The sequence below is a fragment of the Podarcis cretensis genome (genome assembly GCF_951804945.1).
Source record: "Podarcis cretensis genome assembly, chromosome: Z".
Classification (NCBI taxonomy): domain Eukaryota; kingdom Metazoa; phylum Chordata; class Lepidosauria; order Squamata; family Lacertidae; genus Podarcis; species Podarcis cretensis.
In genome coordinates, this window is record NC_137184.1 from 11,308,524 (window position 1) to 11,332,065 (window position 23,542).

The window sequence follows — 23,542 nt, forward strand, 5'->3', positions numbered from 1 at the left end:
TCACTACCTCTTGTGGGAATGAGTTCCATAGTTTAACTATGTGCTGTGTGTAGAAGTACTTTCTTTTCTTTGTCCTGAATCTTCCAACATTCAGCTTCATTGGACGTCCACGAGTTGTAGTGTTATGAGAGAAGGAGAGGAACCTTCCTCTGTCCACTCTCTCCACACTGTGTATAATTTCACACACTTCTGCCATGTCACCCCTTACCTTTTCTCTAAACTAAAAAGCCCCAAATGCTGCAACCTTTCCTCAAAGGGGAGTCACCTCATTCCGTCGATCATTTCAGCCACCGTTTTCTAGAACCATTTCCAACTCTACAATATTAGTTTTGAAGTGAGGAGATCAGAACTGTAGTCATACCTGGAATGGGAGTTCTGTTGCATAATGTTTGATGTATTATGGTATTTTAATATTTTGTTGGAAGCCTCCCAGAGTGGCTGGGGAAGCCCAGCCAGATGGGCGGGGTATAAATATTATTATTATTATTATTATTATTATTATTATTATTATTATTAAAAATACAAAAGACATCCATGCCTTCTCTTTTGGAGTGAATGTTTTACCACACTCTCAATTGCTATTTTGATTAAGCCACCAGGGACTAATTGATTCATGTTCATGGGGGAGGGAAGATTTCTAGCTCCAGATCACTAACTGGCTATCCCTGTCTGTCAGTAACATAATGTCACAATTTCATTTTTGTGAGCAAGTTAATACAGTGGTACTTCGGGTTAAGTACTTAATTCGTTCCGGAGGTCCGTTCTTAACCTGAAGCTGTTCTTAACCTGAGTACCACTTTAGCTAATGGGGCCTCCCGCCTGCCGCCGCACCGCTGGAGCATGATTTTTGTTCTTATCCTGAAGCAAAGTTCTTAACCTGAGGTAATATTTCTGGGTTAGCAGCGTCTATAACCTGAAGTGTATGTAACCTGAATCGTATGTAACCCGAGGTACCACTGTATGCCCTGTTCATCTACTTTATGTATGAGACCTACTGTGGTGTACAGTGGTACCTCGGGTTACATACGCTTCAGGTTACAGACGCTTCAGGTTACAGACTCTGCTAACCCAGAAATAGTGCTTCAGGTTAAGAACTTTGCTTCAGGATGAGAACAGAAATCGTGCTCCGGCAGCGCGGCAGCAGCAGGAGGCCCCATTAGCTAAAGTGGTGCTTCAGGTTAAGAACAGTTTCAGGTTAAGAACGGACCTCCGGAACGAATTAAGTACTTAACCCGAGGTACCACTGTAGTGGTTAGAGTGTCAGACTAGGACTTGGGAGACCTGGGTTTGTATCCCCACTTGGCCATGAAGCTTGCTGGGTGGCCTTGGGCCAGTCGCTGCATCTCAGCCTCACCTGCTTCACATGGTTGTTGTGGGGATTAAATGTATGCCTCCCTGAAGAAAAAGTAATAATATAAATGCCATGAACAAGTACATTCCCTCCCAATGCAATATTTAATGCCACCACTAGATGACACTGTGTGACTATAAGAGAGCAGAGTTTGTTTATTTTTTTATGTTTTTTTGCATTGTTTTATTATCAACACCTGGTTATCTTGAAAGTTAATGGCTGGGGAAAGTTTTAAAGAAAGGAGAATACATTTTGGCATTATCCCGGTTGCAAGTTTGATTGCTACCTAGGTAACTGGGAAATGTGCACCACGTTCTTGGAAAATTAATACGGACGCCTGCTTAGCAAAGATGTTGCACAGAAAGTGATGTATGAGTACACATCTCCCTCTCCTTAAAAAAAATAAATAAATTAAATGGCATGAAGGAGAGTGTCGCCAAGGAGGAGATCTTCCTAAAGGCAGCTCAAAAAAAAAAATTGGCACCCATGTCTTCATTAATTTTATGTCAATGTCGCAATGTTGCAGTGAGCAGCAAGGGCCCGCAGCTAAGGCAGCAATAAGCGCTATTTTTCACAGATGCAAACGCATAAAGATGTCAGCTCAAACTGTTTACTAATTAACACTTAAAAAGATACAAATTAGATATGCGTGGGTAAGAGCAATTATAATCAAGACGAATTTCTCCAGTCATTTGGGATTGGGGTGTGAGGGTGGGGGGTGGGGGGAGAGAAATAACCAAAACTCCCAAGCTGAATCGCTGGAACCAACATTTAAAAAACAAATGAACAACCAAACCTGAATTCCTGCCAGTTAGCAAGTGTGTTCGTTTAAAGACCATTACATGTGACTGTGCTCAGGAGGAGAGGCCTGCTGAGGAGTGGGGGCATGGGGCGTGAGGGAGGGAGGGAGGCAGCAACTTGGGAGGATATGAATAAAATTAAGTCATTTGAAATGCAGTTGAAGAGGCTTTGCTGAGATGGTGAAATTAAGCCATAAAAGCCAACAACACTTCCCTTGTCGAATCTTGAGAGACTGATTTATCTTAAAACGTATGCACTTGTGGCATCATGTTACTGTCAAACAGGGATAGCCAATTAGTGATCCTGGGGCTAGAAATCAGCACTTTGTAAGCTGCCTTACACAGTCAGACTCCAGTGGTCCATTTAGCTGAACGTTTCCTACACCTGGGATGGGAAACCTCAAGCATAAGAATGGCCAAGGCCCCCTCAAGTCCAGCATACTGTTCTTACAGTGGCCAACCAAGATGCCCATGGAAAAGCTGCAGACTCTCCCCTCCTGCTGTTTCCAGCAACTGATATTCAGAAGCATTAAAGCCTCTGAGGGGGCAGAGTATGGCCATCAAAGCTAGTAGCCAATGGCAGCCTTATCCTGTATGAATTTGTCTAATCTTTGAAAGCCATCCAGTTCGAGTATTATGAGAGAAACTTTTTCTATCCCCTTTTCCATACCCACCCCCCACATGCCTGGGTGATGGGGAACAATTGCGGCCCTCTAGGCCTCATTATCTGGTCCTCAGAACTCTTCCCAAATGCCCCTCAATAGCCCTGCACTGCAATCTTATTGAGTGTGTTAGTCTGGCTGGAATGTGTCTTTGAACTGTGATACTGCCTCTTGCTTCCCTGGATGGAGAAATGTGAATGCAGAACCCCTCTTATAAATGTAAGAGTAACACTTGTTGCCTCACCCAGTTTTGCCTCTAAATAATAATAGTAATAGTAATCGTAATAACAACCTCAGAAGCTGGAGGAGAGGCTGAGTTAGATTTCTGCAAATTTTAAAGCCAAGATTTCATCCCACCCTGTATGGGTTCTCCCAGTCTCAAAATATAAATATATCCCCACCAGAGCAGCTGACAAAGGCGAAAGCCAAAATGTTTTGCAGCAGAAATAAAATCTGTTTGTTAATCACCGTGTTGTATATATTATTTTAGTGATTAACTGAATCCCAACAGGGAACCACAGCAAGCTTTTGTTAAGTGCTGGTCTGAAGCTTTATCTATATGTACAAAATAAATTGTGCAAAGTGGGGAAAGTTATGCATATTTGCATCAAAATACTGACACTGCAGAATGCTGCAGATTTTGGGTTATGGTGGTGCAGAATTTCACCCACAGCCTTGTAAAGCGAATAAATCATATCCAGGCTCTGAAAAGAACTCAGGTGGTAAATCAAGGAAAGACAAAATTCCAGAAGGGACTTACCTCCTTCTCAATTTCTGCCAAGGATTTAATAGTGATGCCCAGGAGATCAACTGGCTGCATCTATAAGGAAATGCAAAATAACAAAATAACAACAACAAGAACAATCGGTTTATAAAAATGATAATTCCAGCAAATGGCATGTTCCAGCTTCCTAGCAAGTGCAGGGATTAGTTAAGAGGCTCACAAAAGTCCAGTGGGTCACAGGATCCCAATACATCGTGGGTATCTCCCCTGAAAAAAACAAGTGGACAATCCATTTACAATTAAGCTTAAAATCAGGACACTATCAGTGACCAGAAGAGCAACCACTGGGTTGGAACTTCTTTCCACTTCACCCTCAATGAGAGCTGTGTAGAACTTAGCTTGTCTCAGTTATCAGTACACTTATCTGCCAAAGCAGATACCTGATTATCACAATGGAGGTCACTGCTCCTCTGCACTCCATTAAAAAGTACTGAGAGCAGCCCCATACCAATTATAATCAATGTGGTTGGCTCAATGGATGAACAGGTGGCCTCTCTGATTCTTCACAGGCTGGCATTCTCCCCCATCCCAAAAATTGTGCGTTTTTTTTCCTAATTGCTAAAGGAAGAAAGACAATTATGTCTCACATGTGTGGCTTTTAAGAAAAGTTTTGAATCTGCGATGCCTGGGAGGGAAGACTCAGGAAATACCATCTAGCAGAATGGAAAAAAGCTGGATACTAGCACAGCTAGAAATTATTCTGGAATGTATGAACTTGGAGAACTGTTATAAAGGCGTTATAATGAAATTCAGTTAGAGGGGATTCGAGGAAGTCAGTTATCAATTAGGTATTTGAAGAAATAACTTTTCTCTGTGTTTAATTTTGTTGTATTGTGGTGTGTTTTTCTTTGTTGTGTGTTTTGTTGTGTCATTTTGAGATAAATGTGGAAAATCAATTAAAGAAAATAGGGGAAAAAATAGAATGTATGCCCTAAATGTTTTGAATAACTGAATAATTATTTTGAATAATTGACAGACGGAGAATCGCAAGACACTCTTTTTCCTTTCCCTTTCCTTCCTATCTTGCTTTTTCTATGATTTTTAATTCTAGATAGCTCAATGTTAATTCTATTTACATGTATGTTTTGTTCTTTGTATTTGGGGTGGATATGGATGTACACAAGAGGGTGCTGGACAGAGCATAAAGGAACCTGCGTGAGAGGCAGACCAGAGAGGTTTCCTCAGGGCGTGAGGCTGAGGGAAAACGGGGAGGCTCCCAGGTGACAGCTGCAAGGGTTCACTCTTCTCTGTGTAAAATAAGAACCAAGGTATAATTGTGACAGAGAGCAGTCCCTGATGTTCGTGCTGCAGAAATGAGAACTGGAGCTCTCAGTTGGGCTGGATTACCCAGGGTCTTGCTCTTAAGATTTGAAAAGACTGTGTGGCTTAGCGGTTTTAAGTGTCTCAGCAGTTATAGGGTTGGGGAGACACCCAGTTCCAAATCCTCTGCCAGGAAGCTTATTGGGTGATTCTTAGCTAATCAGCACTCTGTAGCTACCTTATAGGGTTGTTGGGGAAATACTATGTGATGTGTGTTTGTGTGCAGGTTGGGAGAGGAAACATGTATTCTGCCTGAAATTTCTTAGAAAGTTGCCAAGATAGAAGTGCAATAAAATAAATAAATGAAAAGTGGCTCCTTTGAATTCAGTAACAGGCAGGAAGGGTTTTTTTTTTTGGGGGGGGGGGAGGAAGAACTAGATTTGGATTTGCCTGTTGCAATGGCCCATGTGATGGGGAGGAGAAGGGCACTCCACTACCTCAGCCCCACTTGCCATTCTTGGGGCAGTGAAAGGGGTGGTCTCAGGCCAGCTTCTTTGCTTTGCAAACTGGACATGTATGAGCTAGAGTGGTGCTGTTAAGTTGGGCTTCAGGGCCCAACTCAGCAATAAGAATAAGGTGTGCTGAGTGCGCTAGGCAGCAAGGCTGGCTAAACACATCTCAGTCTCTCAAGTAATACACATTACCATCCAAAGCAAGGGAGCATAAACTTGGGCCCAGGGGCCAAATACCGTCCTCCAGGCCTCTCTATCTGGCCCTTGGAATTCTCATGAGGCCACACTCCTTCTCCTCAGACACACCCCTCATTGGCCCTGCTTTGCACCCTCCTTGAGTGATTTTGCCTGGCTGGAATGTGTCCTTGAACTCTGATGGTGCCTCTTGCTTGCCAGGATGGAGGACAGCAAGGGGTGTGTTAGTTTACGGAGCCCACTGTACAAAGGTAAAACCTACATTTGTTGTTCTGCCTGCTATTGCCTTTCACCCTGCCCACTACTGTCATGTGGATCCTGGGACATTGCCCAGAAGGAAGTGCAGCTCTTGATCTAGGGGGGGAAAAATCCCATTTCTGGCCTAATACGCTAACTGCCCAAGAGGAGCTTTTACGGTATGAACAGACATTTGGGCACTGGCTGTGATCTCCAGGCAGAAGGGGAAGAAGAAGCAGGGAAGATGGACGAGGTTATTCTTAAGGCTGCGTTGCCGCTGCCCGGACTCCAGCTGAAGTCCATCTGCTGCCTCATTAGGACGTAATGACCTCTCAACTTCTGAGAGAGGAATTGGTAAACAGGACCAGCGAGGCTGTCCTTCTCTGCGGCAGCTGGGAGCCAGCCAACGTCGTCACGGCAACCAAGAGGAGTTGGGTCAGCTCAAGTTACTTTGCGCTCCATGTGCGGAATAGCTCACATTTTTCAAGGTCTAAGCAGCTCCCAGAAATAGGAGTCGGGGCGGCGGGTGCAAGGTTCGGTTTCATTTGGCTGGAGACAGCACAGGCACAGGGGAAAGAGGCCATTTGATTCACTTGGGGTTGTGCCCAACTAAATTCTACTTGGAGTAGACCCACTGAAATGAATGAACATGGTCATTCCCCAATAGGACTCGATGGCCCTTGTGGTCTCTTCCAACTCTAAGATTCAATAAATCTATCAATAGATAGAGACCTAACTTCTGGCCATCACTACACCTGGGCCATCCAGGCAAGGAAAACTAATACTGTTCCTCTGTATGTGTATTTCTTGTGTGCTAGGAGCTGTCCTATTTTCCTGTTCTGGATGTTGTCACCAGTTCTGCTCTTGGAATGGGTGCATGTTAAAAGTGGTTCAGGAGGAAGGTTGCTCTTTATATCAATGGCAAGATAGCCAGGACTGCCATCAACTGTAGCTTGCTTTTTTCCTTCTGCTTCTTCCTCCTTTTTCCTCACATGCCATGTCTTTTGAACCTGAGGTCAGGGACTGTCTCAGAACTGATTTTTATAAGCCACACTGAGAGCCTTTCTTTGGCCAGAGGCCTGAGTACCAATGCTGAAAATAAACAGAGAAGGAGCAGAGAGAAGGAAGGATGGCCAGAGCGATTAGAAAATATACACTTATGTACATGGATAAAATAACTTACCCCTTCGGAAGCGCAGGCAAACTTCTCCGAGATCATAAAAGGCACTCCTTCCATCGCTACAAGCACAAAGAAAGCAGAATTAGCCATCACTCAATGCTGATGTGATTCACAGCACTATTTTTCAGCCAAGTCCCCAAAATCTACATCTCTCTCACACTGTACTCACGTGTCAGTCTGTTCCATCTCCCTGACATTCCCCGTTAATTTCCACATTACATTTCAGCTTTCACACGACTTAAAAGCCAAGTCCAGAAAAATAATGAGAGTATACTGTGTTATTTGATTCCAGAAAACAAATCTGTTTGCAGCCCCCTTAACCTGCAAAATTGGGGGAGTACAATGAAAAAACTGTGTGTGGAGGGGATATACTAGCATTCAGCTATTTCCTGCTATTTTCATGGAAGGATCATGGGGTAACAGAAGCACGTATGTGTGGAAAGGAGTGGGGAAGTAGTGACATTGTTCAATTACACTCTTTGTGTCACACCACACCCACTGGTGGGAGTGAAATTTAGTGTGGAATGCTGATATACGGCCTAGGACCCTCGTACCTACGGGACTGCCTCTCCTGCTATGTCCCACGGAGGACCTTACGGTCTTCAAACAAAAACATCTTGGAGGTCCTGGGCCACAGGGAGGTTAGGCTGGCCTTAACCAGAGCCAGGGCTTTTTCGGCTGTGGCCCCGATCTGGTGGAATGCTCTGTCACAAGAGACTAGGGCCCTGCGGGACTTGACATCTTTCCGCAGGGCCTGCAAGACAGAGCTGTTCCACCAGGCCTTTGGCCAAGGCACAGTCTGACCCCCTCCTTTGGTAATCCTCACAGAACTCTAGCCCAATGGTTGCCATTAATTTGATTTTGAATTGATTTTAAAATGAATTGATTTTAGAATGCTGTTTTACTTTTATTGTTGTTAGCTGCTCTGAGCCCGGCTTCAGCAGGGGAGGGCAGGATATAAATAATAATAATAATAATAATAATAATAATAATAATAATAATGCAGTGGTGCCTCGCAAGACGAAAAGAATCCGTTCCGCGAGTCTCTTCGTCTTGCGGTTTTTTAGTCTTGCGAAGCAACCCTATTAGCGGATTAGCGCTATTAGCGGCTTAGCGGCTATTAGCGGCTTAGAAAAAGGGGGGGGGGAGCGAAAAAACTCGCAAGACTCGCAAGATGACACTTTTGGAAAACATCTCTCCCTCCCCATCTCTCAGCCTCATTTTGCCTGGGCTTGGGTTAGAGATGAGGGAGAAATTCAATTCAGTTTGCATTTAAGTTCAGTTTGCCTCCCTAATTTGTGCTGTCTCAAGCCATGAATCAAGGGAAACACAGCTATCCTTCGAAATTCACACTTCCCCCACCAAAGAATGCAAACAATCAGGAAAAGGGTGTATAAAAACTGATAGATTGGTGAAAATCACATACAAAAATGGAGTGCTTTAGATAAAACAGTTTTGCACGACTGTGTGAAAAAAAGCATACACATTATGAGAAATTCATGTTAAAATGCTGATGAACTTTCATGAGGACTTTTTAAAAAAATCACATTTATTTTATGTATGTGGAATGCATAGCAGAGTACATATGGGTTTCGGCTCCATTTTCCATCCCTGTACTGAACGCATTAACTTCGGAAGGTGGCTGTTTCATGCGCCTTCCGATTAAACCCCAGGACTTATTTCAACCCACTTCTACGACTCATAAGGAACAGCAAGGAGCTATAAACAGCAGAAGCTACTGGATCTGTGTGCAGCTCCCTCATGTGGTGAACTACTGAATGGCAGCTTCTCAGTGGAGGTACATTTCATGAGCTGGATTGCAGCCACCCATCTGAGCTGGTCACTGGATCCTTGTAAGCAGGAAGGGAGTACATAGGACTTTCCGTTTAAGCAGGGACTTGCTTGAGCAAGAGGCCTTCTGAATTCTGGTGTGTTCCTGTCATTCTTAAGTTCTGGTTTCTCACTGTCACTGCCTTGCACCTGCCATGCCTCTCTCTTATTTTTGCTTTGTTGATATACTATACTGAATTTTTCATTAAATTTTCAAGCAGAAACCATAATATGAGCTCAGGTACTTCTTCAGACTGGAGCTAGGACATAGAGAACAACTATCAGTCAGTGTGTAGACAATACTGAGCATAGAACAATGGCCTGGCACAACAGAAGGCTGCTTCCTATGTTTGTTTATTTAATTGCATTGGGCTTGCCGATCAGAAGGTTGGCGGTTCGAGTCCCCGTGGCAGGGTGAGCTCCCGTTGCTCAGTCCCTGCTCCTGCCAACCTAGCAGGTCAAAAGAACGTCAGAGTGCAAGTAGATAAATAGGTACCGCTCTGGCGGGAAGGTAAACGGCGTTTCCGTGCGCTGCTCTGGTTCTCCAGAAGCGGCTTAGTCATGCTGGCCACATGACCCGGAAGCTGTACACTGGCTCCCTTGGCCAATAAGGTGAGATGAGTTCGCAACCCCAGAGTCGTCCGCGACTGGACCTAATGGTCTGGGGTCCCCTTTACCTTTACAGCCCACCTTACTCTCCAAAGAGCTCAGAGTGGTGCATGAGTCCCCCCCACCCCACATTTAATGCCCACAACAACCATGTGAGGTAGGTTAGGATGAGTGGCAGAGACTAGGTCACCCGGTGAGCTTCATGGAAGAGTGAGAATTTGAACTCTTGTCTCCCACATCCTAGTTCAACCCTCTAACCACTACACTACACTAGCTCCCCAAACCTACTCTTTAAATTGAGAAGCTTTGGAGAAGACAGGAAGCACCCAAATATTTATAAAAATCTAGATTCAGGTTCAGAGCCCATCTGCTATGGGGCTCATGGGGAGATTTTGCACAGGATTGTTGTGAGGATTAACTGGAGAGTGTCCTGAGCAACTTCAAGGAAGGAGAAAGGCTATGAAAGACACCAATGCCACGTGTGGAGAAACCCACAGCAGATGAAAAGTGGGGGAAATATATGCCAAAACGACTCAGCACTACAATGTGGATTTGCCCAAGCAGATGAGCTTCCACAGAGCTGTAATTAAGGAAACCTGTAATTAAGCAGATGCCCTTTATCGGAACGATTGTGCTTTTTTAAAAAAATAAGAATGTCAAGACGCACAATGAGATCTGTTATTAATGCTGCTGTGTCAAAGAGAAGTGAGCACGGAGTCGCAAGAATCAGTCTTGTCAAGGTCTGTCATCAAGAGATTATTTGTGAAGTCTATGTTTTAGAAAGTATCAAGGTGGGTGGACGGGAAAAAGAGAGACCGGGGAGATGGACATGTTCAATGGCTGCTCCTTAGGGAGAGAGCACTGGCAAACTATTGCCATGACCCATTTACCACAGTCAGTGTGGGAAGCTCACTTTCCAATAAATATCTTCTGCTGCTTGCCCCCTATTTCTTGCCAGGGATCTCAAACTAGAGACTACAGATTCAAATGTACTTTTTGAGAAGGGCTGTAGCTCCATAGTAGAGAATCTGTGTGACACACAGAAGGTCTCAGGTTCAATTTCTAGTATCTCCTGTTATGGATGGACCTTGTCTGAAATCCTGGAGAGCGACAGCCAGTCAGTGTAAACCAGGCATGGCCAAACTTGGCCCTCCAGCTGTTTTGGGACTACAACTCCCATCATCCCTAGCTAACAGGAGCAGCGGTGAGGGATGATGGGAACTGTAGTCCCAAAACAGCTGGAGGGCCAAGTTTGGCCATGCCTGGTGTAAACAATACTGAGCTAGATATATCAATGGTTTGACTCTGAGAAGGCAATGTTGAAATGTTCTCATGTTCTTCTTTCCTTGTCAGCCCATGCTGGAGGAGGAAGCTGCTAACTTGCTCTCTGGTGCCCCCTGTTGCTGAAGGTCAAAAGGTGGAATTACATTTATCAGCACAATAGGGGACAGATGAGATGAGGGGCCAGCAGGGTTCCAACTGGCCCTATGAAGCTGCTGGACTTGGCCTTACTCTTGGTTCTGATTTGTTTCTGCTTTCTGATTTGCCATTCAGCCCTGACTTGCTCTTAGGCTCCTGGCTTACCATGGACCAGCTTTGACATGTTAAAAACCTGTGACATCATAATGTATTAGCTAAGGTCTTATTTGCAGTGTTCTATTTCTGCATTGTTTTGTTAAGAGGGCTGACACTTTGGCGAAGATGGGCTGTGAATACAATTGTATCTGAAAGCGCATTGTCACACTTTCTCCAGGCACTGGCGCATTATGTACTCTAATGCGCCTGCTCTTCTTCTGTGTGCATCATATCCCTCTGCTTCAACCTCAAATTGTCAAACCGGCAATTCATCTCCCTCCAGAATAGCTATATTTTTAGCAAAGGCTACCAACAATATCCCAAATTTAAACACGCTGATGAATTCCCATTGGTCACATTGGCTAAATATACTGAGTTGCAGGAGAAAAGAGAGTTTCAGCTGAAACAGAACAACATTTCCATGAATAATAAGCACTTGTTCTCTCAAAAGGAAAAACAAACAAACAATGGGATCAGAAACAGGAGAAATTCTAACTACTAATTGCTGTTATTATCTCCTATGTATATACATATCTGCAGCATTTCACGGTGATTATGAAGACGCGTGCAATTGTTCCTTTTGACTCATTCAAAGATCAGATGGTTTCTTCAAATCAATGTTAATAAAGAACTTTATGGAACAAAGAATGTGACAAGCTCAAGAAAAATTATCTAAAAGCGGGTGAGGGGGGAAGGTATGCCAAATATAGCTGTCAGGAGCTGTGGGGCTAGAGTAAGGATTGCTGAATTTTTGCTTATGGAAGTTTTAATGAGGTTGAAAACTTACCTAATAACACCAGTTCATGCACCTGTTTTGCATTTTTTTCCTGTTGCCTCCCCACTTTCATTTACAATACACACACAATGTGTGTGTGTGTGTGTGTGTCTATCTATCTCATGTCTTGATGAGGAAATTCCAGCCAACCAGGGATCACGTGGATAATGTAATAAGATTACAAAATCAAGCTGCTAATTCAATTTTCAAAACCAGAATAAGGGTCCTCAAACAAAAACCTATTTCCCCCTCCACAGTGCAGCATAGCTAACCGGAACTGGCTAGGTGATGTCACAAAGCCAAATCAGAGTGAGTGCAATGCCTCCTCTCTTCATCCTAAAGAGGTATTCTCATCTCCATTTTGCAACCTTTCCAAATGAAAAATTACCAAAGCAGATGAGAAAGAAGGGGACATTTCCCCTAAGCCCTTGGTAGAACCAGGAACTGTTGGATCACTGATAAGCTGTCCCTCAGAGTGAGCCACTTTGAGCTGCAGGTGTGAGAGCTGCCAGGATGACAAAGTCTCCAGAGTGGCTCTAGTCACCCTAACAGCCCACTAGTCTCTCCTCACGCAACTAAGAAAAGTACCTGGCTCAGCACTGGCCTTTTCTTGCCAGGGTGCTACTTCCCCTAGTTCTTGTTCCTTCACCTGTTGGATGCCCTCCTCAAACCCCCCAAGTCCTAGGAAGTCAGGCTTCATGCTCCACCAACCCAGTAACAGCAAGGTACAATCCAGCAGAAGTTAAGACACCTATCATCTCCGGTGAACATATGGCAATGAGAACAAATTTTATACAACTGAGGGAAATGATAACACTTTCCCCAGACTTAATACGTGCAATAGGGGCTACGTATTTTAAAAGAAAGTACTGCCTGCATAAACACTCCCACGTCTTTGATGGCGTAGAATGCTGTGTATATTTGGACTATGAACAGACAATCCCTGCTGCCACCTCAACTTTGTTGAAAATAAAGGAGCCTAATCTTCTAGAAACATAGGAAGCTATCTTATACTGAGTCAGACCACTTGGTCCATACAGCTCAGTACTTCCTACAGCGACTGGCAGCAGCTTTCCATGATTTCGGCACTACCTGCAGATACCAGGGATTGAAGAGCAACAGCCCCTTCTGTGCTCCCTTTTCTGCAGAGCCGGAGCATGGTTTGAGGCAAATGTAAATACCTCATTCTTTTTTGAGTGGTTCAGCAGTCAGCCTCACAGATAAGGCCGAAAAGAGCCTGCTCCATGTCATTATTTATGCAAATAATTAATTACGCCTGTTTCCGTCAAGCGGTTTGTCACGACACATTAATGACTTGATAGACTCCCATGAACTAGAGAACACTGGGGGGGGGAAACAGCCCTGCGCGCCTTCGTCGTCATTTAATTTAAAAATGATCCTGTGTGAAATTATCTCGTCATGAGTGATGGAAGCATAAAGATCAGACTCAGCAAAGCTGCTTTTGGATCATTGCTTTATTAATGGGGACATAAGGGAAGTGAAAAATGCTGGCATTGTCAGACTTAGGCTCTCCTGAAGAAGCATGTTGGACATTTGGTATGCTGCAGGATGCACCAGCACAGCACGGGACGATGGAAAAGCCAAGGGAAGCCAGAGACCCAATGCATCGAGTGGGCATTCTGCTTTTCTTGTCTACACCTTAATATCTACTTTGTGGTACTGTTGCTGCAATTATCATAGCTACTGTTCAGCACTGTGGTTGCTTTTGGAGTCGGCCTAAAACCACAAATTAGCACATAATGCTGCTGTCAGACAATCCAGCACCTGAGGCCCAGAACATACAACTCCAATCAACCCTTCTCAACTTGAGAGCCACATTCCCTTGTGGCAACATTCCCTTGTGGCCATATTCCAATGCTGAGCCACTCCAGAGGCAAAAGTGGGCACAGCAAAGAATGTAAATTTTACTTTTGTACAGTAGGGAAGCTTTTCTCTACCCTCCATCTAGGTAAGCAAGAGGCACTATCAGACTTCACCAGCACATTCCAGCTATGTGGTGTGGAGGGCCAGTGAAGAGTGCAGCCTGTGGAGAGTTCTAAGGTCCAGAGGGCCACATGTGGCCCCTGTCTGAGGCTACCCATTCCAGGCTTATTTGTTTTTGGGCTTGACTTAAAATACTGAAAAGAGTCATTCAAAGCCCTAAGTGGCTTCCTTTGAGATAAGCCTCAGAGGCCCTGTTTTGTGGTCCATCCATAACATGAGAATCAGGCAGACTTGATGGAGGCTGAGTTCCCCTGCCTTGTTTTATGCTTTATTGCAAAGTTTTATTACTTAAGTTACAGAGACACCATGTCTCTCAGTACCTACTGCTGAGGAGCATAAACATGGAGAAGCTTTTTACCTTCAGGACTTGTCTGAGAGCTTCCAGAGACACATGATTAGCTACCGTTAGAAGCAGGAAGCCGAACCCTTCGTATGATCTAGCAGTGAGCTTCTTACATCCTTCTAACTCCTTCTAATAGAAATCTCAGTTGCTGAGTGCAAAGGATTGCAAACAGAATAAAACCACTTAGGCTATGTACACACCATACATTTAAAGTGTCCAGCCCCTCAAGAAACCTGGGAACTGTCACTTATTAAACACGGAGTTTGGGAATTGTAGGTGTGTACAGGCAAACGACTGTTCTCATGATTCTTAGGGTCTATGTGCTTTAAATGAATAGTGTTTATGGAACCTCAGAAACAAGGAGGTATCAGAATGATCAGGGGAACTTCACGTTTGATAGAAGTACAAAAAAAGAGAAACATTTAAGGATCCGTCCCACACCCACAAACCCCTTAACGATGCAACTGCTTTTAGATGTTTTTAATTGAAATTGTTTATGGAACGATTTTCCTTTGCCTTTAAATTGTGACTCTGTTCGCCTCTCTGGGCTCCTTATGAAGGAAGGGTGAGATATAAAACAAACAAATAATAGTAATAATAGTTAGTCTGCTGTTCTATTACGCTGCATTTAATTTTTTCCGGCAAGCAGCTTTGAGACTTATTTTTAAATAAAAGTAGGGTGCAAATAATAAACTATACAAAAGGAGAACGGAACACTGGCTATGGGGTGGCAAAAGTGAATGAAACAGGCGAACTCTCCAGCCCAACAGAACACCGTGAGAAGACAAACAGGCTGCTTTTGCATGGCAAAGACATACTGCTGTTTATTTTGCGGGTTGGGCCTGCCATCTGTTGTCGTACATTCAGCAGAGGCTGCCTTGCCATCCTGCTTCCAAGAGGATTAGCCCAAACCAGCTGGGTTCCAAGAGCCCCACACACATCCAGACAGCTATTCTTCAAAGCATCCAGGATGGGATCCTTCCAAAGGATGGGTGGGGGAATTTGCCTGTGTTCATTCAGAAATCTATTCCATCCCATTTCCGCATCGATCTGTAATCTTTTGCTTGTTTTTAAATTTGCAGAAAAATATGGGCTGTATCCAACTAGATTCTACACATAAAAGACATAATGAAATTAACAGATCTAAGCTAGTCATGCCCATTATTCTCAATGGGTCTACTCTGAGTAGGAGTAGCGCTGGCTAAAACACTTCAGCACAGGGTGGGGTGGGGATTCACCTAATGATCCCCATCAGCAGAAGAACTCCTGTGTAACGGAGCTTTCCCTCTTCTCCCCCCGCCGTGCCCCCTGATTATTGTTTAAAAGCCATCAATGAAAATTCACCAGTGTTTTAGTGCACCCCTATGTATATTAGTAATTTTACCTCATATTCACATTTTTGCAAAGCGATTTCCATCAATATAATGCTTTTTTGCATGTTAATTTTACCAGTACATATGTTTTTATGGATACAGGCAACTCCCCATCTGCGTGCATTTGAGAAAAGTCTGATCACTGATGCGCACACAGTTTTCAACTTCAGAAGGGGACGGAACAGGGAGAGGGTGGAATGGGGTGGGCTTATGTGTGTCCCACGAACATGTGCGGTGCCTTGGAAAACAGCTCCCATGGATATGGGGAGTTGCCTGTATGCATTTTTGTACATGTTACATGGCTAGAGAACACTGCAAAATTCAGAAAACTTGTTACCTGGCCCTACAAGGCATGCCTTCTTAAATCTGTAAGAAATCAATCTTTTAGCGTGGCAGGCCTCCCCCCCCCCCACTTCAGAACTTCCTGCCTATCGACTGTACACTCTTTGATGCCCACTAGAAAATGTTTTGTTTAGACAAGCCTATCTGGCAATGTGCTGACATTTGTTTTAATCTGCTTTTAGCTTATAGTTGATTTAGGGTTGCCATATTTTTAAAAAGTGAAAATCTGGAAACAAACGCTCCCCCCCCCAAAAAAAAAAAACTTTAAAAAAGAAGTAGATTTGGAGTGATTTTTAAAGGAAATTCACCAAAAAGATGCCCGGGTTTCCCTAGACATTTTAACAGATTTTTGAAAATTCCACCCAGATGCCACTTTTCGACGGACAAATCCTGGCTATGTCCGGGAAATTCCAGATGTATGGCAGCCCTAGTTGATTTTAATTATTTTCTGAATATTTTAAATAGCTGTCTAACCAACGCTTTCAATTGTGCTGTTTTAAAATATAGTGTTGGTGCTGACCTTTAGAACCCTAAATGACCTTGGCCCTGCATGCCTCAAGGACTGTCTCCACCCCCATCGTTCTACGTGAACACAGAGGTCCAGCTCTGAAGGCTTTCTGGTGGTTCCCTCACTGTGAGAGGTGACCTTATAGGAATCAGGTAGAGGGTCTTCTCAGTAGCCACCACCACCCTGTGGAACGTCCTCACATCAGATATCAAGGAGATAAAAAACTATACAACCTCCAAAAGATATCTGAAGGCAGTCCTGTATTGGGAAGTTTTTAATGTTTGATTTTTGTATTATATTTTATATGTGTTGGAAGCCGCCCAGATGGGTATGTATGTATGTATGTATGTATGTATGTATGAATGAATAAATAAATAAATAAATACTGTTTGTGGTCCTTTAACAGCGGTGCCAACACATGCAAAGACACCCCCCCAGCACATGTGGCAATAGCTACATGCCATGCTTCCATATCATTGAAATTAAATTTATATTTATTCATTTAATGTGTCCCTATATTAAAGGGTTCCTTCAACCTCCTTAAGCATGCATCTTTAGCATGCAGTTCCATTCTGAAGAGATAAAACAAAAGAGATAGCAATTAGGTTGAGAGTGATTTAAAAACATTGGGGAGGGGTCTTTTGGGGGGAAGGGAATCAGAATCATTAGGGCAGCAATGCTATTTCTATTAGGTATGTTTTATTTGCATATGCAAATTCCGTCAAAATAGGATGCCCCCATTAATGTAATTGCTAATTGCATAATAGCCACCAATCTCCATATAGATCAAATGCCCAAGCCTTGTAGCTATTAGGGAAATGGTGCTCTGTAATTAAGATTGTCCTAATTTCCAGATGCCAATTAACTATATCATTATTAGCCCCCTTTCACTAACACAAAATTAAGGATTTTCACCCATATTAGTAAAAGGTTTGGGTGCCCCCCCCCCAACATTACTTAAAGAGAAACTACCAAGCGAAACAGGTCCCTAGGAAACCCATCACTGTTTCAAAATTTAGTAGGTAAATATGCTTATAACTATTCCTTCAAAGGCAACTTAAGTCTTGATTATTCAATTATTTTGTTCAAAATCCACCAAGGGGATATTGATGACTTCCATTTTATTAATTCCCTTGCAAGGTAGGCTAGGCTGGGAAAGTGGATGACCCATGCTCACTTAGTGGGCTTCATGGCTGCTTGGGAATTTGAACCTTAGGTCTCCCAGATCCTGGACCAACATTCTAACCACTACACCATATTGTCTTTCCCCTATGAACAGCTGCATCTGATATTAGCATTAGGAGAGGTCCTCTTTTTCATGAAGTAAGATCAATGGGGAATTGGGAAGAATCCCCATTTATTTAAATGATTGGTGCCTCAACTTTCTGCCCAAAGCAGTTAAAGATGGCTTAATAAAAACCCTGTCAGCATTAAAGGGAGGAGGGAGAGCATGGAAGCACAATACTGTGTGGAAAGAATAGATAACAGCATCCGTTAACTAGCTCAGCAGTCAGGAAGCCCTCGATAGATAATATTGAGCAGGCAAGTCAAGTATGAACAACTTGCATACACCACAACTAAACTAAAGCTAAAACAGAACTCATTACCAGAAGTTTGAATGAACCAAGGAAGACTTTCAGCTTATCTACACTATACATTTATAGCAGTATCACAGCACTTTAAACAGTCATGGGAAATGTAGCTCATTAAGGGTGCCAAGAGTTGTTATGAGATCCTTGATCCTTCCACAGACCTACAATTTCCAGAGTGGTTTAACAACCATTCTCTTTTCTCAGGGGACTCTTGAGTGCAACAGCATGCTTCTCATCTCCAGTTCCCAACTAGTATTCAGAGGCATACTGCTTCCAACAGGAGGGAGAACACAACTATCATAGCTAGTAGCCATTGGACAGCCTTGTCCTCCATGAATTTGTCTAAACCTCCAGCATGGTGAGCCAGTGTGGTGTAGTGGTTAAGAACAGTGGACTTTTAATTTGATGAACCGGGTTCGATTCCCTGTTCCTCCACATGCAGCTGCTGGGTGACCTTGGGCTAGTCACACTTTTCTGAAGTCTCTCAGCCCCACTCACCTCACAGAGTGTTTGTTGTGGGAGAGGAAGGGAAAGGAGAATGTTAGTTGCTCTGAGACTCCTTAGGGTAGTGATAAAGCGGGATATCAAATCCAAACTCCTCCTCCTCCTCCTCCTCTTCTCCTTTACAGCTGGTGGCCATCACTAAATCGTGTGGGTAAGCTCTGGAAGGCCTCTGGTTATCCCTCTTGCACAGCCCCCCAAATCCCCACTGAATTCTAAGGAGGGAAAGTCATAATCTTTGGACATCCACAAGGCAAGGTTATTAGACCCCAAGAATGGATCTAGCATTTGGGGTGTGTGGGAGAGAAGAATCACAATAAACCCATCAATCAAAACTGTTCTTTTCTTTTAAGTTCTCCACTAGAAATAGCAGAAAAAGGGATTACTGAAAGCCCATATAATGGAATCACATCCACTGCTCCAAGCCAGCATCCCGCCCCTTTAAATCACCAGATGCCTTACGCAGAAGTGTGTGGCTCTGGAGGTCACCTGACCCTGCTTGGGCATATAAAAGAGCCAGTTTGATATCCTGCTGGCCCTGGGAGCTCTCCAAGTCCTGTAAGCTTGACAGGTTCCCGTTATCTGCTCCTCACTGTTGTGGATTGCCTTCTACTTTGGGTCAGCTTCCTTGGACCCTGTCTATCACACTGCCAGCTTTCGGCCCAACTAGATTAAGACAGACAGCAGACATTTGTGAGAGATAAAAACAAAAGCCACATCAGCAATACAGGGAAAGCTATCAGACGACTCTCAAAGGAATCCGAGAACAAGTGCATGCCTGTGTTCCTAAGTCCCCCCCCCCCCCCCCGGAAATGACAGCGAATTTAAGCTGGCACCTATGCCCTGTGACTAATGAGAGCTACCTGCTTGAGAACAGAAGGCCAGGCAGCCAGGTAAGGCACTCTTGGCAGGAATCAACCTGGGCCACACGGAATTCATCATCTGCTAAACCAATCCACCAGCTCCAACCACCATTTGTCATTAATTGCGCTAATCAGCAAACCATTACTCTCTTGATGACAATGCAACACTTATTAGCTAGTTATGGGGATGGAGGTGGGGGGAGGAAAGGGGACTGCTAGCCCCCCTCCAATGTGTATCTTAAACATGAGTCCATAGGGAAGAAATGTCCAATTATGAAAATAAGAAATTTGCTATCATCTCCTACTAATAAACCACCTGAGTAGCTTGAAACATCGCTGAAGCTAGAAGACGTAAACAAGAACAATCTCATAACAATGTACGTAAGAGGCCAAATAGCAGCTGGATAGAAGACCTTTGTTTAAGAAATGATTTGAGGACTTCGAGAATGAGAAAACAATAGGAAAGGTTGTAAGATATAATCATATGAACTCGACTGCATCAAATGCTCTCTCTGTTCAATTTCTGGATCAGAAGTGATACTTCCGGCATGTGAGAAATATTTTCTGAGAAAATTCTTGATTGAGAATATTCACTTTTCCCCCAATCCTATTTAGTGTTGTTCTGCTATTTTCTCCACTGTTGCTTTGGTGCAATCCTTTGTCAAATAAACATTCACATCATTAGTATTAGAAAATGTATAGAAGATAGAGAAATAATATGGTGTACTTATTTTCATCTTTATGTGTTTAGGTTTGATGTTATTGTATAAATATGTTATTACTATTTTTTTCTTTTAGGAGGTAGCAAGGTGGGTGAAAGGAGAAACAAACCAGAAGCGGAAGTTGGAGGAAGCCTAGGAGGGGAGGGAGGGAGGAATGCATAGTAAATGTTATGGATATGAGATGTATGTAATTAATGAAAAAGAAAACTGGAAAAATAAAATAAAAACAACAACAACAATCAATTACTTTGTCTTGGATGCATGACCAGATTATGGAGGGAAAACATATCCAGTGGAAAACCAAAGGCAACACTTCCTGGATCAGCAACACAGGACTGCTGCTGTGAATAAGTTCATATACACAAACAGAAAAAACAGGGGTTCAGGCCAGCATCAAAAAACACAATATATGGCAAGCAAAGTACTACAAATGTATTCGTCACAATGTACCCGCTATTACAAGGCATACAGTACATGCAAGCGGTACTCCAAAATCATCAAAATTAATACAATATTACAATTAATGATATATTTTCATTATTTCCGACCCAAGGAACTTCTTGGGCGTGGCAGAGCAGCTGTAGCAAACAGGACTGGAGTCTGGTTGATCCCAGTTTCAAAGAGAAAACTCCTCCTTCAGCTGGCAATATAGAAGAAAATGGTAGCAACCCAAGTCAAACAATATAGTGTAAACTTTTCCAGACCATGATCAGGCTGACTCACCTGTGAAGTGAGCAAGGTCCCACATCGGGTACAAACAGAGGCAACTGCTGCATGCTGGCTAGCAGAGCACAGAGGCAGCCCACTAGTGGACATTTATGAGTAGAGATTGTGAAACACCAAGGGTTTCTTAAAGAACTACAAGAAACAGCCCAAATCAAAAGATTTATTCAGCCCATGTGGTGAGATTGTATTGAGAAAATAATGAAAATATTTCATTAATTGTAATATTGTACTTGTATTGATGATTCTGGAGTACTGCTTGCATGTACTGTATGCCTTGTAATAGCGGGTACATTGTGACAAATACAGTGGAACCTGTTTTCAAATGTGTCAGCTGCCGAACATTTTGGTTTTTTGAACACCAAAGTGAATGCTTCTGTTTCTGAACGTGCCTCGGAAGTCAAACAGCTTCCATGGAGCGTTTTTCCACTTTGCCGACAGCCCTTTGATTCTCGGTTCTTGAATGTTTTGGAAGTCAAACAGACTCACGGAACGGATTATGTTCGAAAACTGAGGTTCCACTGTACATTCGTTGTACTTTGTTTGCCATATATTGTGTTTGTGTATGCTAGCCTGAACCTGTTTTTTCTCTTTGTGTATGTTCCGGAACAGTGGGTTCCTTATTTTTGGGAATAAGATCACATCATGATCAGATAAGGCTAGCAGACATCACTGAAGCCAAACCAAGACAATGAAGAGTGAAAGAAATGACTGCCAGATAGACAACAGCTTCAGAAATTATCTATGAAAAATGGCCAAGGTTGGGGCGGGAAGGGAACTTTTAAATGATACCCAAAGTATCATTTCCACAAAGTTGGATCATTTTCATCCTTGTTCTACTTATGAAATTCACTGCTGCAAGATGGGGGATGATGATCATTAGCTTAGATGACTTTAAAATGAAACCGGAAGAGTTTGTGGAAGAGGAGGAGGATAGGAGTTATCAATGTTTAGGGAAGGGCCATAAGCTCAGTGGGAGAGATTCCGTTTTGCTTGCAGAAGGCCCAGGTTCAATCCCCGGCATCTCCAGGTAGGGCAGGGAGAAATTCCTGCCTGAAACCCTGGGCAACCACTGCCAATCAATGTAGACAATACTGTACTAGACGGACCAAGGGTCCAACTCAGTATAAGGCAGCTTCCTATATTCTTTTGGTAATGCTCATGGTCATGGTCTTCCACATCCAGGATTAGAACGCCTCTGAATACCAGTTGCTACAACAAAGGGGGGTTGTTGCTTCAATGTTCTGCTTGGGGATTTCCTAGATGCCTCCAGATGGCCACTGGGAGTGGTGGCAAGGAGGAAAGCCGGCCTAGATGAACCTTTATAGATAACTGTCTTGCTGGATCAGACTTGTCTCACAAAGCCACAGGGAAGATGAGTTTGGAATGCCAGCAGTCACCATGAGGACTGGAAACATGTTGCAGGTGAAGGGCACCTGTGTGGCTTGCCAAATGGTGTGGGGATTCAACCCTTTAAATCAACTGAGCAATGCTACGGGGTTAGGAATGCAGTTGCACTGGAGGGTTTTGCTTCAATGGCAATTCTGGAGTTGTCCGCTGCCTTGCCATTTCCAAGTTGTTTTGTGCAGCCACAAACTCTTCATACACATTAAGATCCTTAAAATTAGGTAGTAAGAGCTCATTAATATTGCCCAAGTAAATGGGCCTATTAAACCATATTTAAGCAATATTGAAACATAAATCTCCTTAAACTATATTTAATGACTGTACTTAAGATACATTATATGTGACTCTTAATGAAACATTAGATAGCGTTTTGGAGATGAAAATGAGAAAATCCATACAACGTCCATCCGGTTAACACACCCGAAAGCTACAGTCATGAAATGCATTACGACCAAATGATTACTTCATTAGGACAAATATTTTTCTAATCATTCCTGATTTATATTATTAGAGCTATAGATATTTTGATAATGTGTTAGGAAAGCCTCCCAGTGGCCTACAAAGTTTATGCATTTTAACACAGACCTACTATGCACCTTAAAAAAATAAATTAATTAATAACTTCGGAATCTTCAGCAATTGTTTAATGTTGGTATGGCTGGACATCTGGGCTTTGGGAGTAGGTCCACTGAAAATAATGGACCTATGTTAGTCATGTCTAGTAGTGTAGTGGCAAATTCAGAAGTGCAGGGTCCCTTCATGATAGTCACAGCCATGCTCTCTCACAGCCATGTCCCTTTCTAAGATTATACAATCCTATCATTATACAAAATTATTATTTAGGGATGCATTGCAATGGCCAATGTAGTTCTCCGTGTATCGCTTTCCTGCCAGATCTACTATTTTCTGTGCACACACATGGGCCCAGAACTTGCATATAATTCTCTTGAAAATGAAGCACCTTTTGTTTTCCATGCTCCTAATATATGTATAATTGTGTGCATGTGCGCAAGTAAATACATCAATAATTGTTTTTTAATATTGCATTCCCCACTATGTTTTTAGCTGTTTCTATTTTTGCTGTAAGCTGCCTTGAGCCCCTATCAGGGAAAAACGCAGAATATAATAACAAGTACTCATTGATGTTCTTCCTGCATGTCTTCTCCTATGGGCCAATTCTCAGTGGGCAATGCACCTCCTTTTACACTGTTTGGCTCCAATCAACACTAAGGGTGAGAACAATTCTTGCTGGCTAAACAGCTCCCCTTTCATACTGACTAATGTTGACACAAGTAAAGTGCTTTTACAAACATACCCAAGTATCCTTCTCCATCCAGCTTCTCTTGAACTGAAACTTTATTACCAACCATGCTAAGTAGCAGAGCATATGTTTT

The 23,542-nt window shown here is 43.1% G+C and overlaps 1 protein-coding gene across 4 annotated transcripts in view; it reads right to left on the minus strand.

Moving 5' to 3' along the window:
• The window catches only part of MVB12B (multivesicular body subunit 12B), a 101,854-nt gene that overhangs the window by 19,206 nt on the left and 59,106 nt on the right, over nt 1–23,542 (minus strand). For all 4 annotated transcript variants that reach the window (XM_079962229.1, XM_079962231.1, XM_079962228.1 and 1 more), the window contains exons 8-9: nt 6,985–7,040; nt 3,574–3,633 (exon numbers count right to left, since the gene is read on the minus strand). In XM_079962229.1, coding sequence (XP_079818355.1) covers nt 3,574–3,633; nt 6,985–7,040 — 116 coding nt within the window. The remainder of the gene's footprint in view (nt 1–3,573; nt 3,634–6,984; nt 7,041–23,542) is intronic.